We start from the raw sequence: 18,163 nt of genomic DNA on the forward strand, positions 1-18,163 counted from the left end.
AATGTAGGTTCTTGAAGAGCCCCCACCCCCCAGGCTGACAACAACAAATCGAGGCAATCCAAGTTATGATCGCAATAATAGACAAATTCTACTTATGATTATTCATCACACAAGTGGCATCACCCCTACACTCCTCGCCCAAAGCACTCTTCAAATCATACAAATGAAAAGTTAAAAGCAAAGAAGAAAAAGAAGAACCCAAGAAGAAAGAAGAGCATGTATAAAGAATTCCTTTAATATTATTACGAAGTACATTACAAACAGAGAAAAATAGAAATACACCAATATAAGAGGAAAAATATTTAGTTGGCAGGGTTGTCTGAAAGAACGCTCTGGATCAGCTTCTTTCCTATCGAGGCACTCCACTTCAAGGCCGCCGGGTCCATAGGGAGGTCTTACACCTTCAATGCCCTCAAATTGCTCTTAGGGTTTAGAAGTATGCGATCCCTCATTCTCTCCAAGCTTTCCAAGTAGCTGTAATTCCAGGCGTCGTCACTGACCAAATGGATGTGTGACAACTCCTCGCGCAGCCAGGGAAGGGCGGTTTAGTCACTCTCAAGGTGAGAATGCAGGTCCTGGATAGTAGCCTCATGGGCGGCTATCACGCAGCCAGCCTCAACAAGCCGGGTCTTCAACTCTGCCGCTCAACTCTTTTCACTAGCCTCCCTAGCACAGGCCAGGGCCTTTTCAGCCTCCAAGTCCTTCGCCTTTTGGAACTTGGCCTTGATAAGATCTTTCTTTTCCTGGAAGGACAGGGAAGCGTCCTCAAACTTCCCCTCGATCCACTTGTAAGATCGAGCATCGGAGTCTTGCTACTTTTTCAACTGCGAATTTTTTTCTTGAAACTTTTCCAGGTCCTATTGCTAGCGATCGAGAGATTCCTGAAGGTTGTCCCTTTCTTCCTTAGTAAGCCCCACTTCAAGACGATGCGAACCGACCTCCTACCGGGACCTCGCCAGGTCAGACTTAAGTTGGGCATTGCGTCAACGAAGTTGGAGTATCCTCATCTGCCTACGCCACCGACTGAATTGCTCCTTGATGAGGGTTTCCTCCAACTTCTGCTTTCTGTCCCTCTCTTCCTTACCATGGTTCAACTTCAACCTCGCTAGAGATAGAAGCGCCTGATTCTCGCCTTCCAGCCCCTCCCGATCATCCACAATGAATGTTTCCAACTGCTCTACGCTCTGCCATGAAAGTTCAAGTTAGTATGAAAGGAAGAAACACCAAGAAAACTTGAAAGGAAGTGTAACGAGTTGATAGCTGACCTTGGAGAAGAGCTCCCTGAGCCTCCCAACCATTTCTTGGATAGGGTCAGGGCGGGCCTCGCCCACAGCAGGCTTGGAGCAGCATCGGTCCTCTTTTCAGAGGGGTCCCCGATCGCCGTGCCACTTCTCTCTGACATCCCAATACCCATCACGAACTTTGTCGGGGATGGACTTTCCTGGACTTCATCCTTGCCTTCACCTCCCGCAGCACGTATAGGAACTTCTCCTTCAATCTCCCTCGCCGCTCTTATCCCTGCCTCGGCACCAACTCCAGTCAACACCAAGGCCGGGATGGTGTTAGTGAAGGACAAATAAGCACCAGCGTCTACCAAAGTGGTTGGGACCTCATCACCCTCGCCAACTCAAGCCCCAGCTTTAACTTCCACGGAGGTCAAGGCCGGGATGGTGTAGGTGAAGGGCAATGGAGCCCCAACATTGACATCAACAGTCGAAGCTTCGTTGACCTCCATCGACATCATTGCAACCTCAGTCTCAAGTACGTCCACTAAAACCCCCTCGGCCCATGACACGACCCTTGCTATTTCCCTCCCAAACACAGCATCTTCATCCCCGTCGTCTTCCAAATTGGGCTCGGTCGAGACAATCTCGACTTCAGGAGAATAAGCAATAGGAGACTCCGGAATAGAAACCCGATCCAGAAAATCCTCGCCCCCGGTAGGATGCTCCTCGGATAAGGGCCAATGAACCCTCTCGAGGCCAATGTCAGGAGATGAGGGCACTATCTGAGACTCCCGAACAGAACGGTCCAAAAGGACCCCGTAAAAATGCAAGGGGAGCAACTCCTCCCCCCTAGGGGCTGTGTAAGACTGGCTGTCAAAGGGTCAGCATGAACTCGCTGAAAGGAATCAGCACCGTCCACCTCTCGTGGGGAAGGAAAAGAAGGCGAGACATTGGGAGACGATACAACCTCTTCTCGCCTTTTCGATGAGGGTTGGGGCCCCTGGAAGAGTACCATGATAAAAGATTGCCCCGGGGGAAGCACAGGCACGATGTCGTCAAAATCGCTTTTGGTGAGAGATTCCCTCTTGGGTTTCTTCCCTTTCCCCTCCCCCGGCCAGTTGGGGGAATGCCTACTGACTCATTCCCCCTGACTTGAGGAACGGTCACCTACATCGAGATGACCCAGTCAGCAAAACGCAAGTTGGCCGGGGGAGGCAAGTATCGTTGAAGGCTGCCCTCGTCCAACAGACCCTCGGAGAAAATAACATTCGGGTGGGCTTTCACCCAGGCACGAACATTCTCGATCCGACTGACTGCCTCAAGAGTCGTCGAGCGTCTGAAACTCTTGTCATCACCCATAAACCCCCAGATGACACGAACAAGAAGCGCCGACTCCACCCTTTCACCTTGTTGTACTATGGTTCTAAACGAGCCAATGCCTGGATGGACCGAAAGTTGCAAGTGTTCCCACTTTGCTTCAGAAGGTTGTAGGTCAAGAGAAACTCGTGAGCAGTAAGATCAGGGTGCTCAAAACCAACCTTCTCCAGCCCTCGCCGCTAGATGACACGACACGACACCAAGATCCTCCATGCATTTGGGTGGAGTTGAGCAGGTGCCAAACACAATCCAGCATATCGCGGAATGGACGGCAGAAAGGCAACCTAAGGCCACTGGAGAACATGTTGGGGGTACAGGGTCACCTTTTACGCGTACCCTTCAGAATCTACAACGCTTTCATCGAGGGATGGCACCTCCAACTTGATGATGCCAGGCACCTTGTAGGTCATCTTCAGGGACTCAAACTCACCAGCAGTCACCACCGATCGCCACGAGAACCCGTCGAATCTCTGCGACTCAGTACGAACCTTAGGAGGGTTCAGGCCCCCAGGAGTCTGCAAGGAGCTCAAAGGCTTGGCAGGATGAGAGGTTTTAGGATCAAGGTGTGAAGGGTTCTTGGGAGCTGATAGAAAAATGGAAGAGAGAAAGGCACAAGACGCACACAGAAAGAAATTTGAAGAGGAAAGATGGAAGCGGAAAGAACTCTGAAAGGAAGAAAGAGCAAAGTGGGCTCCAACGACCAATGGGGGAACTTAAATAGACCCCTACAACAGTTAGCATCCCAAAGTTATGGGAACGCATGCACCCCACGGAGCTAGCAGGAAAAACACGAATCCAGCATAACGCATTGTATGATGTGATGTAGGGAGGGAGGAGCTGCTTGACACCATCAATGCTGAGGGAACAGAATGGACGCAATCAAGTACTGAATACAACTGTAAAAAAATATGCCCATAAAGTCGGAAGAGGAACCGTCTCATGACACCATTAAATTATGTAAAAACCATGTAGGATATAACCAAGGGCCTAACATGTAACACAGCCGGGGGAGAGTAATAACTGCCCATTTATAAGGAAGACGGGCTCAACGGTCGCATCCACTGAAAAATAATAGCCCAAAGATAATTGCAAAAAGGAACTACCATTGGACCAGTCCAATAGGAATTGGCTGGGTAATTGTAAGGGGATTTTTCCCTCCTCTCAGCCCTTATGGCAAGCCCATGAGGGATCTATGGGGAGTGAGTCAGAAAGCCCAACCAATGCCCAACAACTCTCCTCTAAAAGGAGTCTGTGGGCCCTTGCAGAACACTCGGCCCATGAGCAAAACTCACCCATGATGCAATCCACAAGTGGAAAAAGCAGATGGTAAGGGGTAGATGGGATTGGCCACCCTGACACCCCCCGTTGACACCCAATCCTCGAGAACTTGTGCAAGCAGGTGGGCAGGAGATACGGGAAACCCTTGATCTCCTGACAACAGGCATAGAGATGGTTGATAAGGAACGTCCGCAGGATAAAGTGAGTCAACGAGCCACGCCGCATTAATGGCGCCTCTCCCTAGACTCTATGTCGTATTAGTGATGCCACCCCAAGAGCCACGCTACCTTAAAGGATTCTGATTAAGTGAATAGTTGAAATGACATGAACTCCCTGAGGTCAGGTATGCGTTGTCCTCACCCAGAAACCTAGTATAAAAGCCAATTTCTAAGTACGGAGAACTCTCTCTGATTTCTCTAAGCTCTTGCACAAACTACTAAGGAGATACTGACTTAAGCATCAGAGGCTCCCCGGCTCCTACCAACGCCCCCCACTCTTCGTATTTTCTTTAGTCTGCAGGTGAAAGACCTACGACCTAAGTTGCGAGAACCCGGCCCAAAGTCGTACAAAACACAACATTAAAAGTAGTAATACATGCAAACAAATTTATCAACGCGAAACGATTTATATAGTTCTAAAGTGTGCAAATTCTATGTATTCTCTTTAAAAAAGTAGAGAAATTTGATATGCACATGAAAGAATCAGCTTTTTCATGGTGAACCCCAATTTTTTCAAAAGAAATGTGCGAGTTTGCATACCTTAAAACTACATCTAGTATTAATTTTTATCTATTTGGTAGATAGTACTCAATAACAAAGTATGGATGCAAAAACCAGTGGTCAATTTCAATTTTTCATATTTGTAACTTACAAGAAGAAGAAAAGAGGAAAAATGTAATACTAGAGTTAGAAAAATACTATAACTACAAAGAGATTACACAAAAGAAATCTTACAAATTGATGTGACCGCTTGAATACATAGTTCGTCAAATTATAAAGTAGCTAGTGTTATTGGCTAATAGAGAAAGTGGTTGCATGAGTAGTGGAGTATAGGGAAGCACAATAAATGTAGACACGATTCAAATTAAAGATGTGTCAACAGTTGTTTCTATATATGAATTAAAGATGGGAAGATCGTGAAATGTATTGGAGTTCCACTATTGGCAGCCTTGACCTGGTCTCAAATTGCAACATGCACGTAACTTGCCCTGTACATATGATATCGATCGTTCCCTTGAAGAAAGAAAGAGATCATATCATTTCCTTAGAAGAAAGAGAAGCGAGCAATCCCAGAAAACAAATCCCTGTTTTGCAATAAAACGAAGCATGTTCTGTCAAGTTGTCGAGTAAACAAGAACTAATAAATATGTCCGAGGAAAGCGGCAACAGCAAGCTAGCCGCCACCTCAGATTGGGACACAATTGGATCGTATACTTGTGGTAGTGTACGCAACTTGATTAATTAATTTATAAATAGTAGTATTTTATATGCTCTATTGAGATTTGTTTTAATATATGTGTTTTAATATAAGAAATAAGTTAAGATAGATTTAGCTTTTTATAAAAAATTAAAAAGGTAATAAATCACATTAATTAATGATTAATATCACTTTGTGAACCACATATAGCCTTAGTAGATGATAAGCAGACTCGTGACGGCATCACCCCCATTAATATCTTTGATTACTTTGTACATGGAAACCCAAGCATCAATACGGTATATGCTTTATTAAAAGGAAATTTAGAAGTCCATTAATATCTTCAATTTTCAACTCAATTTTGATTGATCATGTAGGGTCGTTTTATGCTGTCTTGTATTTCTTATTCAGCGGATCTGTCATTGATCTGTCATCACCTGCAAAAAGTCTTCATTCTCTTAATTTCTTTGACTGGATTTCTCTTCACCACGAAGCCTTGGAAAATTACAGTGCATGCAGTAACTTATATATACGTCTTCTGTTTGGCAACTAAGAAAATATCTATGATTTTATATTCAAAACCAACGAGTCCTTATCTAAACTGCACTAAATTTAGCTACTTTTTGTCGAGGTTAATTAATTACACATGCAGTAGATATTATGAAACTCTGTGTTGATAAATGTCTGGCTACGACTGTACAGCCAATTCTCCCACCTATTAACTAACTTGTTGATAAATGTCTGGCTACGACTGTACAGCCAATTCTCCCACCTATTAACTAACTTCCAGAAGACTCCTAAATTATGACGTGTATAATTAAATAATTTCTGTCCTAATTTTTCTCGGCAAGCAAACGGAATATATATATAACTTTCCAGGAAAAAAGAAGGTAAAGAAAAACTGAAGCAAAGCTAAACGACAGATCATGATGACTCGGACCAACCCCACAGCTAAGTCATACCCGGCTCCACTGGCCCACTGCCATTCCCACCACAAGTTACAGCCTTCCCTTTAGAACGCATCCCCTTCCATATATCCCAATGCCCAACCATTTCATCAGAATAAGGAAAAAGCCATAGCGCTCTCAGACCCAGCGCCCGAGGTCCTCAGACCTCTGCACATGCCCGCCCTAGGGGCTGTGCTCGAGGTCTCCGCCGCCCCCATGTCTCGGCCACACTCGCCAACGCCACCTCAACCATCGAAAACGCCGTCGCTGGCTCAACCGCGGATGATATCTCCTCTTTACAAGCAGCACTCGTGGTCCCCGGACGCCTATCGCGACGAGGCGTGGCTCCGGCGCAAAGGAAACAGCAAGAACCGCCGGAGCAAGAGCGTGACCGACGAGGATCTCGACGAGCTCAAGGCCTGCATCGAGTTGGGATTCGGCTTCGAAGACTCGCCTTCGCCCGAGGTGGATTATAAGCGCTTGTCTGATACTTTGCCCGCTCTGGGCCTCTATTACGCCGTCAACAAGCAATATAACGACACCGTTTCCAAGTCAACCACCACGCCGCCGTCTTCTTCCACGGCTTCGGAGTGCGACAGCACTCCGTCTCCCCTCGGTAGTCCCCTCAACCTCTTCGGCCCCGGTAAATATCATGTATTCATGAATCCCTCCATATATTTTTCGTTCCCTTAACTTCAAAGCATCATTTTTAACCAAAAACTTTTGATTCCATGAATATGAATTCCTTCATGTTATACCAATTAATTAGATTTACTATCTGTTTCATCTCAACGTGTTAGTTACTACACGTGAAATTAGCTCAATGATCATATAGGCTTATAGCTAGTATTTGTTTGTATATATATAGCAATGCATAGATCTCCTTATCAGAAACATATATGTTTTATATATTTATGTGGTGCTGAAATCTTATTCTTGTTCTTTTCGGGAAATCGATCGGTGAAGGTGATAATCCTCAGACGGTGAAGACAAGGTTGAAACAGTGGGCGCAAGTGGTTGCTTGTTCTGTGCGGCAATGTTCAAGCTAATGAATGAATGATATATATCGATATTGTATGAGGTTTAAGTGCGAACCAAACCAGAGTTGTCAAAGTAACCAGACACCAACGTCAACCAACTTGATATGATTCCCTTCCCCTACCGACTCTTTGCTTGTTTTAGTTATTTTTAATTAGCGAGATTATGAAAGTAAATGTGAACGAAAACCCTTTTAAATGGAAACCAACTTGTACTGTTTGACTTCTTTTTTTTTTTTTTTGGTTGCTTTAATTGGTTGTATTCGGTGGTGTTGTTAATTTGCTAGTGCCCAGCTGTCTTCTGATCTTTTCACTTGGTTTTGGTGGATTGGTAGCTAGATTTCTTTGTCTGAACTCTAGGTATAAAAGGGTCGTCATGAAAAGGAAGATACTTGTGTCTGATTGAATAGGGTTTTGTAATTTCCGTCTTTTTGGCCGGGAAGTTTAGGTTAAGGAAAGACAACAAAAGCTCTCTCTCTCTCTCTCTCTCAATGTTGGTAAAGCTTTTTGTCTGGACTGGAATAAGAATCACCTTTCTTAATGGCTACAGCTCGTTTTCTTTCATGGGATAGAACTTATTAATTCCTTTCGTGAAAAGGAAAGGCACTTGAGTGTAATCCAAGGTTAGATATAATGATGCTGGAAGAAGTTTTTGATTTTGATAAGAATACATGATTGCATATATATATATAGAATCAACGCTTGGAACACTTCCTGATCCGAATAACAAAAGGAGTCGTATAATTTAAATTAAATTAATTTAAATCAAGTTGAATTACGCGTATAAAACGAGGTAGCTAGAGGTGGCTTCCAAGACTTTCTTTCTTTTTTAGTTTTATTGGGTTGGAAAGATAAAATTAAACAACTCAAGTAAAACAGCTCAAAATTATGGGTCGGACCCATGATATTATAATTAACTTCTGCCAAGCATTATGATACCTTTTTTAAATGGTCAGGACTTAGAGATTTTTATTTTTTATTTTTAAATCAAGATGGTATAAGAGGAGGAGCGAGACGCTCCAAACAAAATTTTCATGATAAGTAATTCTATTCGTAAGTTGGTGCGGAGAACACATCATTCGCATATAACATTTATATAATAAGATTTGATCATACAAATCAAATCATATCATGTTTAATAGTACAAATTTTTATCGTTTGCATCGAATTGCAAATATCATTTCTCACCGACCAAAGCTGCATGTGCCCAGAACAGTGCTCCACTATTTTGAACAGGGCATCACTTTTGTGATTGTAGAATGAGGGACCGAAGTATAGAGTATAGACCCCATTTGTTGGGCTGCATGATTGCGGGCTGTTGCCCTTATAAGTCATGGGGCCGGCCTCTTGTCACTTAATGGGGTCCAGCAACGCCTACAGCGGATCAAAACCAGTTGTAAATCTGTCTTGTTTGTATTTAAAATTCATCTCATCTTTATCATTATAATTTTTTCAATTTCTCATACAAAATATAATAAACAATTCAACTTTTTCAAATTTTAAAATAATTTTTTTAAATTTTTAGATAAAATATAATAAATAATTTAACTTTTATTTTATTATTCACAAATTATCTCAACCGTTCATCTCTAAATCTAAACCATTCTTTTGTGTGGGCGCATTTCATGTGTACATATTTTTAAAAATAAACAGCATATATTAAATATAGAAAAAGGATGATACATGTGTGATTGACAGTGGGATATACAAACAAGCCGTCCATATTTTTGAATTCGAATTCTTCCCTTTTTTTTTTTTTAAATCCTTTTCACATCAAAGACTACGTAGTTCCATTACCCAATTAATTGGACGGTTCGGACCCTACAGTACTCGATGCTTTTCAAATATATGTTGTTTTCAATGCCTAGTCTCTACTTTTATACTCTTCCATTAATTCTTCAAGTTTCCGGTCACTTCTAAATTAGTAGTTTAATGGGATTAATTTCTCTGAATTTCCAAACTCATGATTGGATGGCCGTTGTGACCTTAAACAAAGAGATGCACACTTCATTTTGATAATTTATTATGTACTAGAACGTGCTTGAAGAAATGCATAACATAGCCAGCAGCTTCAAGAAACATGCAACAACGTATACACATATAGAGAGAAGAAATGCATTGCCAATTAACGGTGTAAATATTTGGCCTGCTTTGGGCCTCGTTCACTTTCATAAAATTTTTCATCTCATTTCATCTAATCTAATTATTACAATTTTATTAAATTCTTATACAAAATAAAATAAATAATTCAACTTTTTTCCCGTAAAATAAACGAGGCCAGTTTCACCATAAGGATATTAGAGGTCTTGTTCTAGGTTCAATCCCCCATGCACATCACAATCTCCTTTATATGTATGATTGCTCTTTCTGATCACTTGGATTCTTCTCAAAAGTTAATGATTTATTTAGGTTGCGTTTAGATGTTGAACTAAATTTAGCTGAGCTCAGTTTTTTATGAATAGTAGTGAGTTGAGTAGTGGAATGAGTTATGTGAGGTCCATCTAAATTGGATTTAAAGTGTGTTTCGATATTAAGACGAATTTAATACTTTTTATGAAAAGTTAAAAAAAATTATGGATCTTACGTATAAAAATGTATTAAATTGTGGATCCCACGTATAAGGTAATTTTGAATTGAGATGAATTTAGTAATTTAAAAAGTGAGTATTTAAATGTTAGAGTCAGTTTAAAATTAGACTGATTTCAGTTGAGTCTTGCAACTAAACGCAGCCTTAATGTAATATATCAACAATATGTGACGAATCTTTGGAGCGAAGGATATTGATCAACAAGTACCTCCAATTTGGAACATAATTTTATGATTTGATCCACAAATTGCAATGGACTTGTTAGCTTGAAGGTAGGCAAAATGACAACTAGGATAATAATTTTTATGACAATTTGATGGTTTTTTGGAAATATTTAAAGAAGCTACATATATATATTAATCAACATATTTTTTATCCGCGTGCTTCTAAAGAATCTTTTACTAAAGGTCGTTGACGTCGTAGCATTGAAACAGAAGAAGAAAATGTAGATGGATCGATGTAAACCCATAATATCTCAAAGCATGTGATAAACCGAGAGTCGTACGTACGTCCGTAAGTTCGTAGGAAAGAGCTGGCAGGTACAAGCTAGTTAGGTCATGATGATGTGGGAGGTGCGTCTGTCTTTTGCTGGCCTTAGTTACACAAATAAAATATGATGAAATATAATTAAAAATTAAATAAAATATTATTATAATATAATTTTTATTTTAAAATTTTAAAAAAATTAAATTATTTATTATATTTTATATAAAAACTTAAAAAATTATAATAATTATATAAAATAAGATGAGCTCATCGATCAAATCAAACCAGATCTAATTTCTCAATCAGGAGGATAAGAATGAAACAAATAGAATATTCTAAATGGAATAGATACGGTTTTTATAAAAGTAAATTTATAAATTAAAATATCTTTATATACTATAATAAATATATTTTATAATAAAAGTAATACAACATCAAGACCAGGCTGTTAATTTGTAAATTTATTTATATAATCGATAAAACATTTTTCTATAGCCACCTTCTGATCGGACTCATTCATCTTCCAAATTTGAAAACGATCATCCTCTAGAACTAGACACCCCAAGAAAATAATAATAATAATAATAATAACTTTTTTAGCAAATTTATGTATGTATGTGCAGTCTAGTCAATCAATAATACATGGAAGACTCAGTCTCGACTCTCTCTTATCCAAAGAATTTATGTATATATGTGCAGTCTACTCAACCTGTAAGATAAACCTTATCCAAAGAACTTTACAAAATGCCAGATTTATCATATTATAAAATTTCTTTTATTATAAATTAGATCAGTTCAAATATGGCTCCTAGCAATACATGATTAAATTCGTATGAATATTAATTAATGGGTATGACACTATAAGAAAATTATTTATTTATTATAAGTTTTCTTATACTAAAATGACTATTTCTTATCAAAATAAGTATATTCTCATCATAAATAGTCATTCTTATCGTAAAAAATTTATCAATTAATGTGGATCGACATACATATTCATTAAATCTACTTCATTAAATATATCATGATACATAGTGTCTGGAGATATACTCTTTACATTAAACCATATCATTGTCTAGATTTTTTTATATAAAGTTTGAGTATATGCCTAAAATTCATGTCCATATATTTGCAATAAAAAAGTTAATTATAATAAAAAAATAATTTATACAAGTATTGAATAGATAAGTTTCATATAAATTTTTGTAAAGAAAGTAGATTCTATTTAGAAAAAAATGTTAAAATTTTTTTCTTTATTAATAAGATTCACATTTTTATAAAAGACTTATATAAAAAGTATCTATTTAAAATTTAAACCTAACATCAATCGACTCATTTTTTCTTGTCGGTAGGCTCCCTTGTTAGGCATGCCATGGCTATTCAAGTTCAACTGAAGATATAACGATGCATGTCCGGACAAGTATATAAAAACATAAATGGTCGATTTGGTCAACTTTTCAATGATTCTGACTGTATAATATTTGACGCATGATCTGAAGCTTGGATTCAACAAAAACTGAAAAGAAAATGAAGACAGATTTTTCACTCTTCATGATCATCATGAGATGTGTGCTTCGGGAATAAGTCAGTACGCGATTCACAGCCCGATTCACAGCCAGCGGATCGTATTAATTACACACTTAATTCTAATGATTCCAACTAATTTAAGTAATTATTTTTTTAGTTTTGAATTATTTGTATTTGTCAATGCAAGTACCTCATGTTCAAGACCGTTCGTTAGCTAGCGTACGTACGTACGTGGAGCTGATCGAGCCTGCTTACATTAATTTTTAAAAAGAAAATTTGAAAATTTGAATTTAAAAAATGTTTATATTTATAACATTTAAATATTAAAATGAGATTGAATGAAATAAATACATCTATCTATCCAAATCTGGCAAAAGTGTTGTAAAACTCCTAGTTACGTTAAATATTATCAACAAAAGAAAAAAAAAATACAAGCCTTACTATTAAGATCAATCAAGTAATTATATACACTATAAAAAAAAAAAGCATTTGTGACAGATTATTTGTGACGAAAATAACTATTTATAACAAAGATAAACTCATTTTAATAAAAAAATAATCATTTTTACAGAAAATAATTAGTTACAAATAAATGTTCTAAAACTCCTAGTTACATTAAATATTATCAACAAAAGAAAGAAAAAAAAAAAGGCAAGCCTTACTATTAAGATCGACCAAGTAATTAAGAAGATGGGAAGAAGAAATTATACAGTGTATTCTCGTGATGCATTTTTATGAAGAAATGATATTAGTAATCTTAAGATGTGCAAGTCTCACGCATTTTTAACAAAAAAAAAAAAAACCATACTATTAAGATCGACCAAGTAATTAAGAAGATAGGAAGAAGAAATTATACCGAATATAAATAATGTGTATTTCTTGTGATGAATTTTTATGGAGAAATGATATTAGTAATTTTAAGATGCACAAACCTCGCGCATTTTCATTGAAAAAAGTGATAAAATCTAGGACACATGAAAAAAATTATTTTTCTAATGGTGGATCTTACTTTTTTAAAATAAATATACAACACTTACATACCCTAAAACTATATTTAACATTACTTATTTTTATGTATATAAATAGGACACAGTCTAAAATTGAGTATAGTACGAATAAATAAGTAGGATATGGATAAATCGGTCCTCTCTCTCTCTCTGACTTCTCTCTAAGAAAAAAACCTATCTTTTCGTTCGGTATTGCCAGAGAGGAAGGTGTGAGTCTCGACTCTACCTTCCTCTCCATCTCCTTTTATTTTTTCTTTTATTTTCCACTACCTATATGTAAATGTACTTATATGTTCGGATTTTCTCAAATCTGTTGCACTTCGGCTATGGAAAGTCGAGATGCGCCCCACCATGAAGTTCTCCTGCTACCGATCTGTTGGGATGACGTAGAACCGCACTCAAAATGCCTGCGCGTGGTCTTCACGCACCTCTGCCCTCCAACAGCTCCGCTGGCTACACGCGCCGCACTAGCAGATTCTCTACCCTCTAATCCTTCATATCAACCCGACACCACCTCCATACCACCTGTGCGTGGCACTCACGCGCCACTCCAAAGGCGCGAGTTTACTATCTTGTTGCAGATTTGATCTTCCGATGCCAGTCTATCCACGTTATCGCTTTCTATAACCGGTGATTTTGTAAAAGGGACTAAAGATCTCTCTAAAAAATATCTCAAGACAACAGACTACAGTGCACCTACTTATACGTTTCCAACGGTGGCTTACCTTTTGAACGTCTTTTAAGACGGTACCCTCTTTGTAAAGTTTGGGTAGTGACTAAGAAATTAGTCTCAAAATCTATTTTTTTTTCTTTTTTATTACCACTCTTGCACTGTGGTTATTTTATTGGGGCATTTGTTGGGAATTTCACCCCTAGCATGTATCATCTTTTATTTTAATGAAGTTTGCTTGCATTAAAAAAAAAAGAAAAAAAAGAAGAAGAAGTAGGATACGGATAAAACAAGATTACTGAAAATCTATTATGAGAATGATTTTTGAGAACATTACACTTTCTACCACCAAACTACGTATTATTGATTTTGAAATGGGTAAATTAGACGATTAGGATTCTAGGAACGGTCATGCCCCGAACTGATGTCTTGTAAAAACATCGCACGTTTAAAAAATAATACTGTGTAAAAATTTATAAAATTGACTATGTTCCAAAAGTCAATATGATTGGTGTAAGGAGAATTTTTCTCTTGGAAAAGCCCACGGGGCGAGGAAGTTAGCCTAGTGGGGTCTCTTACTCAAAAACAAGGAACGGAATAACAATTAGGTAAGGGCGCCGATTGATCGACAAGACAGAATGACCTAACACACTGAGGTCGCTTTCAAGAACATAATATGCATGAAACACATATAGAACACGAAGAACTTTCGATTTATTGACATCAAGTCATCTACGGCTCATATAAATCGAATTGGGGTTCAAGAAACCACTTCACATTAATGGCGCTGCTAATTAAATCAAACACAACAATCATGAAGCCAACAAGGAGTCACGCTACATTAAAGAAAGTATGACAACATACACCAAAAGAGAAGCTTGAACTTCATGGGAAAAGACAAGCTGCACCATTCCCAGACACGGTATAAATAACAAACCTCAGGTACCGAAAAACTATCTCTAATCTTTAAATTCTCTTACTTATTTACTACACTCTAATAATATTTACTAACTTTGGCACCGAATGCTCCCCGATCCTAAGGCCGCTCTTTCAAAGCAATAAAGTTTTCTACCTTGTGCATGGCTCGCTTTCGAAGATCTGAGCTGTCAAAGCTTGGTTTAAAGATGTGCGAAACACGACGCTAACAATTGGCATTGGCATGACTACAAATGATTAAGACCTCGTTTGGTTTAACAGATAATCTCGACATATCTCATTTCATCTCATATCATATCAACATCTAAATATTATTCAAATACAAATACTTTTTAATTCCAAATATTAAAATTTTTAACTTTCTCGTTTAATTATTATCTAATCATTATAACTTTTCTTAACTTCTAAATAAAATACAATATAAAATTTAGCATTTTCAAATCTCAAAACAAAAATTTTATTAAAAAATTATATTTTAATAATATTTTAACTTTATAATATTTTTCTTCAATTTTTTTTTTATATTTTTTTTTCAATTTTATAAATTATATTAATTTAAATTATTTCACTATTATTTATAAATTATTTCATTATTATTCATCTATTTTTTATTTAATCTAGTCTGTACAATCAAACTAGGCTAAATTTTCAACGTCCAGCGAGAAGGCACGAATATGAAAACGAGGGAGGAGGTTTCCTTGGGTTCACGCCACCTATAAAGATATTTTTTATTTTGGGTCCGAGAAAACGAAAGCCGCGTTGAGTGTGGCTCTACTTCCACACCTGGGATCCCGACGATCCTGACAGTGTAATTTTTGTTTTGTTTTGTTTTATTTATTTATTTGAATACTTTTAAATATTTAAAAAAAATTACAATATCAATAAAAAAACACTTTCTTAATTATCAAATTTAAAAAAAAAAATACTGTCAGAGCCCCATGTGTGACTTTAGCATTTTTTATATATATACATATATATTGAACTACATGTAGAATTTTATAAAATAAATATGAAAGAAATTTTGAAAAGACGGTGACACTCGTAAAAGTATATATTTCATAAGTTAGTGATGGATAAAAACGAATTCAAGTATATAAATAGTCTCTATTTATAGATTATTAGGTATTTATTAGCAAAGAGCACACCTACTAGTAAATAACAGTGTCTCTTAGCACTTTTTAAACCATCACTCCAATGAAAACCATCGTCATAAAAGAGAATATCATTCCAAAAAATATAACGTTAATGATAACACTCCTTAAAATTATATTACGAACATTTCTCGATGGTAACCGAAAAATGTGATTTCGCAATACTTGACGTTCGAGAAAGTCAACAAAATCTTTGATCCATTTTAATAATATTTATATTCAAACTAATTTAGGTTTGTTTAGAACTTAAATTTATATCAACTTATCATTATAATTTTTATATATTTTAATATAAAATATAATAAATAATTTAATTTTTTTAAATTTTAAAATAATAATATTAAAAAATAATATTTTATCATCACAGATCAACTCAATTTAATTCAATTTAATACCGTAAAAAATAAGAGTGAGACCGATTATGTTCGAAAGCTTGTGAATATGTGGCAACTAACGGCAACTCCACGCAGTAGTCGTGTTCCAAATATCTCTGTATTGATCACATGAACATTTGTATTCCCCAAGATGAGGAATCATTCAAACCTTTCCCATCCGCAAATTGTGCAATCAAGAGTGGAAAAGTAATTAAATTAGGCTAATAATTTGTACAAATCTCAAGTATATAACCATGAGAAAATCTTCAAAGTGTTCAATATGCTGAAGTTTAAATAACAGCCTTTCAATGACATGTTGCCACGTCGCTTCTCTATTTTTCATTTCATAGACCTGTCTATAGGTGATAAGTGAAAAATTCTTAAGTGAAAAGCCTTTCCTCAAATCGAAGCGTCCTCATCTCCCTCTTCCACCGAAATCTCTCCAAGTGAAAAATCCCTCATCTCTGATTTGCTCACCTTCTTCGGCGCGGCCTCTACGGCCACCTTCTCCCCAAGTAATCCAATTTCGAGCCGAAAGGAGGCAATTGAATTGAATCGAAAAAAGTTTCGGTCCAAAAAGGCAGACAACTTCACAACAAATACATAATATTTTTCAAATAAATTAAAAAGAAGGGTTAGCTGAGAATAAAGAGTATGTCCTCTCTGGTTTTTGCTTGAGATTTTGGGGCTAGGAAATAGACAAAGAAAAATGGAAGGTAGAAGGCTACTTCTGTAATCATCCTGGATTTTTAGAATCTGGGAGGGAATGAAACCAACGGGTAAAAGGCTACTTCAACAATTTATTTAGGTTTGGTTTTCAATTGTTGGATAGTTGTAATCACAAGTAATAATTAATTTTGGTTTTATTTTTTAAGGTGGGAAATTTACTGCTAGCCCTTAAGCGTTTGAGATGCGGAGAAGTAGGACATGGAAGACTGTGTGAAGCAGACCAAGAAATTGTGATGCAACGAGCACAGTGCTTTCCTCCTATGTTTTGTGTTTCTGATTCGAAAGTTAATTTTTTTCTCTTTAAAAAATTATGTTTCTTTTCTTTTTTTTATTACTAATGGTGTTGATGGACTGGTAATGGTGTCGTGCGACGGTGGGCAGAGATGGTGTTCTTCGATTTAATGGGGGCTCAAATTGATTTCTGAATGGAGATATGTGTAGATGTGTTTCATTAACCAAACAAGTACACAGAAAATTCCCTTAAATTTGTTGAATCTATATCTCCTCATATATGTACTAGGGCGGTGCTCTCCCACCGCAGGGAGGGGCTCCTGCTAGTGATTTTGAGATTTTTTTTTTTAATATTTTTTACATGTATTTTTTTAACACATTTAAATATTTTTTAAAAAATAAAATTTACAATACTATTAAAAAATATTTACTTAATCATTAAGTAAAAAATAATAAAAAAAATAAAAAACTCACAGTAATAAAAACTAGGGATAGAAATAAATGGTAAGAGTAGTATTTTTCTATAGACTATAATAGTAATAATAATCACCTAGTTAAGATAGCTGATTCTAAACATAGCCAACTACTTAAAACAGTAGGTGGTATGTCTAGCATTAATTCAACATAAATATACTTTCCTAAAGATACCTTTTTTTTTTTAAAGCACTTTCCTAAAGAGACCTTTTTATTTATGTTGGTAGTACATTTTGATGGTCGCTTGAATGCAGAGGAAAGGACTTGGGTTTATGTCTCATTTAAATGATTAGGTAGTAATTAAATAAAAAATTAAAAGTTAAAAATTAAGAATTAAAAAAATATTTATATTTAAGTGATGTTTGGATGTTGATATAAGATAAAATAAGATGATATAGACTATCTCAACATTCAAACGGAGCCTTAGACCTTCCAAATTTAAACCCTACACTTAGATCATAAATTAAAGATTGAATTTAGGTTTGGACCAAATCTAGGCCTAATTTTACCGAACTAAAACTTTGAATTTCAAATTATATTATAAAGAAAGGTATTGCAAATCTTTCTACGGGAATTGGAAAGGAGACACGTCGTCCAAACGCAGCCTTACTCTTACGTAGAAAAAGACCACCATGGTGAGTTTTGAAAACCTACGGGCCTAAAATGGAGTTATTTTTCATCTACGGTAAAAAAAAAGAAAAAAGAAAATC

At 36.7% G+C, this 18,163-nt stretch overlaps 1 protein-coding gene across 3 annotated transcripts; it reads left to right on the top strand.

Annotated features, from left to right (window-relative positions):
- Positions 1–6,289: 6,289 nt before the first annotated feature.
- Positions 6,290–7,507, top strand: LOC121249919. Of its 3 annotated transcripts, none has more exons than XM_041148790.1 (2): positions 6,290–6,860; positions 7,211–7,507. In XM_041148790.1, the coding sequence occupies exons 1-2, from the start codon at positions 6,419–6,421 to the stop codon at positions 7,291–7,293; spliced, it is 525 nt and encodes a 174-aa protein (XP_041004724.1). In that variant the 5' UTR covers positions 6,290–6,418; the 3' UTR covers positions 7,294–7,507. The 3 variants fall into 3 exon arrangements, with proteins under 3 accessions (XP_041004724.1, XP_041004733.1, XP_041004715.1); XM_041148799.1 differs by having other exon boundaries at positions 6,323–6,898; XM_041148781.1 differs by having other exon boundaries at positions 6,327–6,887.
- The last annotated feature ends 10,656 nt before the right edge of the window (positions 7,508–18,163 follow it).

Source organism: Juglans microcarpa x Juglans regia, chromosome 1D, assembly GCF_004785595.1.
Source record: "Juglans microcarpa x Juglans regia isolate MS1-56 chromosome 1D, Jm3101_v1.0, whole genome shotgun sequence".
NCBI lineage: Eukaryota > Viridiplantae > Streptophyta > Magnoliopsida > Fagales > Juglandaceae > Juglans > Juglans microcarpa x Juglans regia.

What these genes read in the sequence shown, in the direction of transcription:
- LOC121249919 (XM_041148781.1), top strand. Translation starts at nt 6,419, where the DNA reads ATGCCCGCCCTAGGGGCTGTGCTCGAGGTCTCCGCCGCCCCCATGTCT. An exon ending in CCTCAACCTCTTCGGCCCCG is followed by an intron (nt 6,888 to 7,210) that starts GTAAATATCATG and finishes CGATCGGTGAAG; the next exon opens with GTGATAATCCTCAGACGGTG.